Here is an 8,514-nt window from a genome sequence, read left to right as displayed (position 1 = left end):
GCACACCCCCTACTGGGGATGTGCCCGCAACCCAGGTACATGCCCTTGACCGGAATAGAACCTGGGACCTTTCAGTCCGCAGGCCGACGCTCTATCCACTGAGCCAAACCGGTTTCGGCTGATATTTATTTTATATATTTAAATGCCATTTAACAAAGAAAAATCAACCAAAACAATGAGTTCGCGTGTTGCCTCTGACGCGCGTGTCATAGGTTCGCCATCACTGGACTAGAAAGAGTTGTTCCCATACAGGGGTGGGTTTGGTAGGGGTTAGGAAGGGAACCCCAGACAACAATGGGAAGGCTGTGGGACCAGGCCAGGTCTCAAGATTTTTGTCTCCAAAATGAAGAATGAAGGAATGGTTGGAAATGGCAGCCACGTCAATCTGGGCTTTCCGAGAGAAGGGGGTGGGGCTGTGGGGCATTTGGGTAGCACCAAAGGAGAAAGATAGAGAAAGGGATCTGTCATTCTGCAGAGGCCCAAAGTGACTGGGAGGCGTGTCTTCTTCCCAAAGGGCAATGGTGGTGTAGTTGATAGGATGTGGGTATTTTCAATCATCTAAGCCAGGTAACTGCAGGCTTTTCTCACTGCCCTGGAGAACTTGGAGAACATTCCAAAAGCCCCATCAGCTCCCTGGGCCCGGAGAGTTATCGGTAGCAATTAGTGCTAATTAACTGGGATGTGGAACTCTCCCCCTGCAGGATGGGTGTGTGTGTGAGATGTTTATGAAAGGTGGTGTTTTCCCAGAGGATTTCCTTTTCTTTTAAGTCAAGGCTAGAGGCTTCAGCATCTTTATTAGCCTGCAATCTCTGTTGGAGTCTCCTATAGGATTAGAAACACCAGAGCAGGGTCGGAGAGGGAGAGGTGGCTGTTCCATAGCCCCAGTCCAGGAGAGATCTGAACGAGGTGAGAGTCTCAAGGATGGAGAAGGAGGTGACTTGCAACTAAATGGAAACTGGAGAATGTTCTTCCCTCCCTGAATCCAGGCAGTAGCCACTCTGCCCCTTTGCTCTAATTTTTCGGTTCTTACCAGCCACATTTCACTTTGTAAAGTCAGTAAAATGTAAATAATAATGATGGTGATGATGATGATAAAATAGCAGGAGGCAAAGAACGTATTTCTTGCCTTCACTTATTGTTAGGGGGCAAAAAAGCAGGGTGTACTTTTCATTTTAATTAGTTGCTGCTGCTCATTCATTCAGCCCTTGGAGAGCAGGATATTGGTAGAGATCTGCCCATTGTTATAAACCAGCCCCTCCTAGGAAGGAATAAACACACAGAGCCAACACGTTGTTGTTCTCCAGGAGAAATAAGACTATGGGGATCCGAGGGGCAGGAGGGGCCTGACTTACCCATGCAGTAGGCTGAGGGAGAGGCGCAGAATGCAAAGACCTCCAGCTCTAGGACTTCCACCGAGAGACCAGGATCTGGACGAGGCAGTGGCTTCCATCCCAGCTGGCGAACCCAGGCCCTAGGAAAACAGGCGCTGGGAGGGAAGCAATGGGGTCAAACCATTTCTCCAAAGAACCTGGCCTAGAGTTTGTGAGCACAAGCCCAGGAGTGCTGCTGACTTGCTCCTGTCCTAAGCCACAGCTAGTGACTTCCCAGCCCCTCACTCTAAACCAGTGGTTCCCAAGGTGGGACCCTCCCCCCGGGGGGGCAATTTTATTTTTTAAGGGGGGGGGCAATTTGAGAATGAGTTCTTAACAGTGAATTTTTTGCATTTCTTATGGTTCTAGGGGCCTCATATACAGCATATAAAATATATATTGTGACATATTTATGCATTTCAGTTCTCTATTATATGTTTTGAAATTTATTTGCTATTTTTTCCATATCACTTTATATTATTATTTTTTAAACAATTTCTTAGTGATTTCTTCCTCAGTACTTCCACTGTCCTTTCGTTCTTTTATTTTTCTCTTTCATGGATGCCGTGTTCTTTGGAAGTTTGTTTAGACCGAGTTAATGGCCTCTTAGGCTTCCTCCATGTGAATAGGAGTTCACTTTTTGAATAATAAGAATTATATGTCACAAGGTGAGGGGGGATCAGGATTTTAGAAATGCTTAGGTGGGACATGGCCAAAAAAAGGTTGGGAACCACTGCTCTAAATGGTCCCTGGAGACCCCAATTTTACCTAATAAGAACCATCGTTAGGAATTTAAAGTTTACAGAACATGTTCACATATCCCTGTATTTCAGTCTTTCCAAAGCCCCATAAAATGGGAATTAGCATTAACCCCAATTTATAGAGGAAGGGCTGGGGGATGGGTCTCCACTTCTACGAGCCTGACGGGTACCATGATGGCGCTCAGCAGGCAGCCTCATGGAAATCTTGCAACAATACTGTAACATGGGCATTCCCTCCTCATTTTACGCAGGAGGCAGCTGAGGCTCAGAGAAGTTAAAATGATGAGACCATGGTCATGGAGACAATATGCTTTCGGGGCCAGGTCAAAGCCAGGTGTTTAGACTCCCGTGGGAGCGGCCATTTCCCACAGCAGGTTGGAGGGTGACGTTTTCCCTCGCTGGAACCAGAGCGGGGAGAGGCTTACACAGAAGCAGATCACTCTCAGTTCTTTGGGGAGCTACGTGATTATCCATCTCAGGCCCTCTGCCCTACCTCCCCTTTCCACCCACCCAGCAGAGAGGAGCTCCCGAGGTCTCAGCTTGCAGAGCTGGTAATTAGCCCTTTGTGTCCAGTTAGCCACCTTTCATCCCCTCTGCTTGCCGGTGTCCGCTTTCCCCGTTAGCATCCCTCAGCTCTTGGCCGAACCCTCCGCCCTCTTTGTGGCCAGCTCAGGCTGCTTGTCAGGGGTGATGGCTGAGGGACGCACACAAGCACACAGGGGAGGGCTGGTCCAACCAGAATTACTCACATTTTCCATCCCAGGTGCCAGACATCTCTCTCCTCTCCCTACCCCAGAGACAGCCAGGTTTAGATCACCTGGCGTCGAGGCAGACAGTTGATAGCTAGGCCCCCAAATTTCAGGCCTTTGGAGCCTTGGTATTGCCTTTCAGGTCCCCTCCATGGCTGAAACGGGAGCTGACTGACTGGCAACTTTTATACTTAAGCCAAAAGCCTGCCGGCTAACTCCTCATCGCCCAGGGCTCCCCCTCAACCCCAGATTTCTCTGCTGCGCGGCCGCCTGTGTTGGTCCATCAGCCAAACATCCTGAATTTCTCTGGACAGTCCTGCTTTCGTTGTCCTCCTATTTACACGCTTATGTCTGTGCCATCCAGGGCAGTTGCCACAGGTATAAACGTATTATATTTAAATATATCCTATACATGTATGTTAATAAAAATGAAAGAAAATGAACATTTTTAGCCTTGCTTCAAGCACTCAGTGGTCACACATGACTAGTGGCTACTGTTGGGCAGCGCAGGTAGAAAACATTTCCACGATCACAGAAAGTTCTGATCTACACAGCCAGAAATTCTAGTGTCCCGGCTTCCAGACCACATCTCACCGGCCGTGTCTTCCTCCTGGAAGGGCCTGAAGTCCCCTTGACCTTTCGAGTGAACCCATTTGAGTTCCCAAAACGTCAGGGCCTCTTGGCATCAGAGGTCACCTGGCAAAGGTTGCCCCTGAAGACGTGTCTCCCATAAAATTCACCAGGACCGCGTTTGCGTGCCTGCTGTTTCTACACAGCGGATACCTGGGGCCCGGGGTATTCTTGATGTGTTTGATCTTCAACACATCACTTCATTCATGAAAGAGGGAACTTGGTGTCTATTAGCTTAATCCAGACCATCAGCCCCAACGGACAGCCCAGTGTGACAGCTGGATTGTGGAATCCAGCACTGGCAGAGGGAGGAAAGGGCAGAGCTGAGAGAACCACAGCCTGCCCCCACCCCCTGCCCCCAGGCCTTCACCACCCTATTGTCTGTGTCCACGGGTTATGTATATATGCAAACAAGTTCTTTGGTTGATCTCTTCCTGCCTTTTGTTTGTTTGTTTTTTTTTCTTTTCCTTGTCCAGAGAGAAGGGGCGCTTTGGGGTAAGCGGTTTAACCAGAAGCAGTTTCTTTTTGGAACAGGGGCACTTCCTCATTCCCTGCCAGTTCCTGCAGGCCAACGGCATGCCGGGCTGGCCTGCCGCCTCAACCCTACCTGTCATGTGCTTGGCAGGGCTGGCTTGAGTCCTTTTTTCCACTGCCTTCCCCGCCCCGGCAAATAGCAGTTGCAACCTCTCGTTTTTCTGCTGCCCAGATGATTAAAAAGCATGACTTAGTGGAAAAATCTTGACCTCCTTAGGGTCAGCCTCTTCAGCAGCTGCCGGAGATAAGAGTGCGCTGGTGAGATCCCCCTCTCGCAAGGCTTTCTGTCTGTGTGCAAGGAAACGAGAAGCTGTTGGTTTCTGGGTGCCTTTTGTTTGTCTTTGGAGAGAGCTACAATCTCCAGAGTCATAAATTGGTATTATCTACTAATAAAATCTCTGATGGAAGGGTTAGATTATTATAGTGATTTTTTAAAAATGTAATTAACAGGCTTTGTAAAAAAAAAAAAGTTTTATGGGTTTTTGTGTATTTTTTTTTGATGGTGCCTGCTTTGAACAATTCAGGGAGCAAAGTTCTCTGGCAGCTAAGCAGTATCAGAAGTTCACTGCTCAGACTTCCCCCAAGGACGTCAGAGACTTAATTGTGCAGCTGCTGGTATGAAAGGCATTGTGTGGAGTTATGTTAATTGCTGCGTTAGTATGGCTGCCTCTTGTTTGCAGATTGAACACTTACCGGAGTCCTGTTGAAACGGCTCCAGAAAGGACATTCAAATTTGACTTTAGCATGTGTCCTCACAGCATTTTATTATATTTGGATTTGCCAAGCACTTGTACCCATCTAGTGAGATACGAAGGTCACTTTGCTTCTCAAAAGGAGAAACTGAGGAACGGGTGATTGAGAGGACTTGGCTGGGGTTATACAACTGATGTCAAGGACATAATGAGAATTGGGGGTCTTTGGCTGGATGCTGTGTTATCAAATGAACACATTACTTAAAGTCCCACCCCACCCCTGCCTATTTTAGCTAAAGGCCTGCTTCCAGCTTAAAACAAACGTCCATGTTCTCCACCCTTATAATCCTCCTCCTCTTACTTCTTGTCCCTGTCACTCTTGCTCAGATGGGTGATCACAGTTAGAATCTGGCTGCCATCATTTTCATCTGGGCGTCACAGGGCAGGCACAGCCCTAGGCTTGCGGTCAGAGGGTAGAGGTAGGGGGCCGAGTCTAGGCCAGGTGCCCATCTGTTGATATTTCACAGCTCTTTCTCGGGTCCTGAAGATTTAGAACAACTGCCCGGACTGGGAAGCTCAGCTGCCCAGAGGGTCATCATGGGGCCCCTGGCAGCCAAATGAGCCATTGAAACCCACAGTCTTGCCCACCCTCCCTGGCCAGTTTTCTGTCTGTAAAATTGACATGTTCACCCAGTGGCATCTATTCATTTTTTAGAAGGTACAGGCATTGAAAACATCTGGGTTTGAATCCTGGCTCTTCCACGTGGCCCTCAGAGCCTCAGGTCTCACTGCTGTTGGGGGTGGTGAGGCCGAAAGGAGGTGATGTCTGAAAGCTTTGTAGACTTGTGTCGTCACACACAGGGAGAGGCTCCTGCTGCACATGAAGAGAAGTGAGGAGCGGCCCAGAGAGGCCCTTGACCCTCTCCCGGCTCAGCACCGGCGGGTCTGTGTGCACAGCACAGTCCGAGGGCAGAATTGCAGGGCTGGCCGCACCAGGAGGAGAAAGCCAGCAGTGGGGTCAACCTGCCCCGAGCTTTCTTTCAGCCCCACTCCCCCAGCCCCTCCCTTGCCTTGTTTTCCTCCTGGCTGCCATTAAGGTACTTTTTATAAGGCTTGTTAAGTCTTTAATGATGCCTGGTTGTGCAGCTGGCTTAAGGCTTAATCCCCAGCAATAGGGCTTTATTGGATAAATGGTTAATAATCACTTGTCTGCAGGGATTGGGGAGGTTTCGGCGAGGCCCATGACTCCCCGCAGCCCTGCGTGACCTGTGACGTGGTTGGTGACTTGACTGGGACAGCATTGCTTGGGGTTGGGGTGCAGGAAGATGGGGCACCCTCATAGCACCACGGAAGGCCTGCGATTGTAGGAGAGCATTTCTGCCTCTGGGGAATGGAGGACGCCTGTCTGTTGCCATGGGCCGGTCTGGATCTGAGCCAGGCATCTCTTCAGGTGTGTGTTTCTACTCAGTCCTGGTTTTGCCTTCCTTTCTTTTGCTATTAACGAGCTGTGTGACCTCGAGCAAGTCTCCTGACCCCTCTGGGCCTCAGTTTCCTCATCTATCAAATAGAGGTTGGAAGAGATGGCCTTGAAGGTGCCGTGTGATTCTGAGAGCCACAGAGGCTCCTCTCTCCAGCTCTGGGATGCGTCACCGAGGACTGTGAATGGCAAGGGACCAGCAGCCCATCGGATTAAGTACTTAAACTGCTGGGCAAAGAATTGGGTCAGCTGTAGTCACAGGGCAGTGTATGCGAAGGGAATACACAGAGGCTTTGATTTTATAGTCTGGTTTGGGGTTTCTCCCACTTCTGGGCAGGACACACAGTAGGCATTTTTTAAAAGCCTCGTTGATGGGACTCTGGAGAGAGAAGTAAATTCTTTCAGGTGTAGAGTCATCAAGGAGCCAGGAATTGTTCACAGATGAAAAAGGAGCCTGGGGTTTTGTCCCCAGCCTGCCTGTGGCTGGGAGCCACGCCTCAACCCTTATTTGGCCTTGACTGTTCAGTTGAAAGGAGATCAGGACCCATCTATTGGAGGAGCGGGGGTGGTACTGGGGCACGGGCACAGGAGTCAAACAGACCTGGGTCTGAATCTCCTTCCACCACCCATTTCCAGGCTGCATGGCCTGGGCAGCCTCTTTCTCTAAGCCTGGGATTCTTTAAGGTAGTATCAGGAACACCTGTTTGTCAGTATGACTATGTTAGTTTAAAATTATATATGTAAAGCACCTGGGAGCTGGCTCATACAAGGTGTCAGTAATGGTCCTGAGAGGAATTTTTTTTAATTTAAAAATTGATGAGAGAGAGAGAGAGAGAGAAACATTGATCTGTTGTTCCACTTATTTATGCATTCATTGGTTGATTCTTATATGTTCCCTGACCGGGATCGAACCCATACCCTTGGTGTATCAGGGTGACACTCTGACCAACTGAGCTACCGAATGAGACCTGTCAGACTGCCAGAGTAAAATGCTTGCTGTAAACAGAGATGTGGCTTACTGAGGATGACATGGCTTTGAGTTATTTTATCAGAAATAAAATAAAACAAATAGTGCAAACAGAGTTACCCCACCTTTTAGACTCGGTGGTGCTGCCCTGAAAACTTGCAGCTTCAAGTTGAGGAATGCTTTCCCACATTGCCCAGAATTCGCTTCCCGGCTGCTGTACCCTGGCTTAGCACAGTCCATGGCATAAGGCAGGTGCTCAGCCCTGCCCGCGGGAGTGAGATGAAAGAAAGGAGTTGCACTTTTTAGATCTGTACGTGACCGGGCACTCGCTCTGCTTTTATTTCAGATCTTCCCTGACCCGTCAGACTTTGACCGCTGCTGCAAACTGAAGGACCGCCTGCCCTCCATAGTGGTGGAACCCACAGAGGGGGAGGTGGAGAGCGGGGAGCTGCGGTGGCCCCCCGAGGAGTTCTTGGTCCAGGAGGATGAGCAGGACAACTGTGAAGAGACAGTGACAGAGAACAAGGAGCAGTAGATTCCCACCGACTCCCCGCGGGTCACACCAGACAGCATCTGTACCTGAACTGTGTTCTTTCCCATTGTGATGGATGAAGAGAGTGGGCCACAATCGTTCTGAAACGTCAGACCAGGCTTCCGTTTTGCTCCTGCGAATCACTGAGTTGGTTTTCTTTCCCTTTCTTTTCTTTTCTTTTTTTTTTTGAACTGTGTCGCGCCCTGGAGCCCTCTGGGGCACTTTGCAAGGCCTTCTGAGAAAGGAAGCTGCTTGCGGGGTTGGGGGTGTGGGGAAGCTTTGGTTTTTGAGATCAGTATCTGAACTCAGCACCTAGAGGCAGCGGTGGGATTCCAGGGGGGCTCTGCGGGTGGGGGGGATGGGGCGTGCACAGCGAGCAAGGAACATTTGGGCTAAGAAAACAAACACGGGACAAAAGAGCAAATGCACGGTTTAAGGAAAACATTGAGCAGAGAGGTGCAGCCAGGAAGTACTTACTTCTCAGTGAGCCATCTCTCTGCTGCTGGGGCATCAGACAACCAAGTCTTCATCTCTCTCCAGCTTCGCCCACCGCCAGCCTTTGCTTTCGTTTCAGGTGTGTTGCCTGTTACAGGGGAGGCGGGTAAAGGAGAGCAGTGCACCCTGGCTGCCTGCAAAGCCAGTCGGAGGTGATGCTCAGAAAGGGAAAGGCCCCCCATTCCTTCTCCACGGCCCCTCTGCTCCTGGCTGTGGCGGGTTGACATCCCTGCGGTCAGCTGGAGTGGTTGTTTTTAAGAGGCAGTGCTTTTGAGCTTCTCTTCCCTTATTTATCCTTTTTTCCCCG

At 49.7% G+C, this 8,514-nt stretch overlaps 1 protein-coding gene across 2 annotated transcripts in view; it reads left to right on the top strand.

Annotated features, from left to right (window-relative positions):
- The window catches only part of LBH (limb bud and heart development), a 33,349-nt gene extending 25,200 nt beyond the window's left edge, over positions 1-8,149 (top strand). For both annotated transcript variants that reach the window (XM_014533214.1, XM_005886059.2), the window contains exon 3: positions 7,527-8,149. In XM_014533214.1, the coding sequence (XP_014388700.1) occupies positions 7,527-7,715 (189 nt within the window). In that variant the 3' untranslated portion in view covers positions 7,716-8,149. The remainder of the gene's footprint in view (positions 1-7,526) is intronic.
- Positions 8,150-8,514: the final 365 nt, after the last annotated feature.

Source organism: Myotis brandtii, unplaced genomic scaffold (genome assembly GCF_000412655.1).
Source record: "Myotis brandtii unplaced genomic scaffold, ASM41265v1 scaffold953, whole genome shotgun sequence".
NCBI classification, from domain to species: Eukaryota; Metazoa; Chordata; class Mammalia; order Chiroptera; family Vespertilionidae; genus Myotis; species Myotis brandtii.
This window is presented reverse-complemented; position numbering and strand designations above follow the sequence as displayed.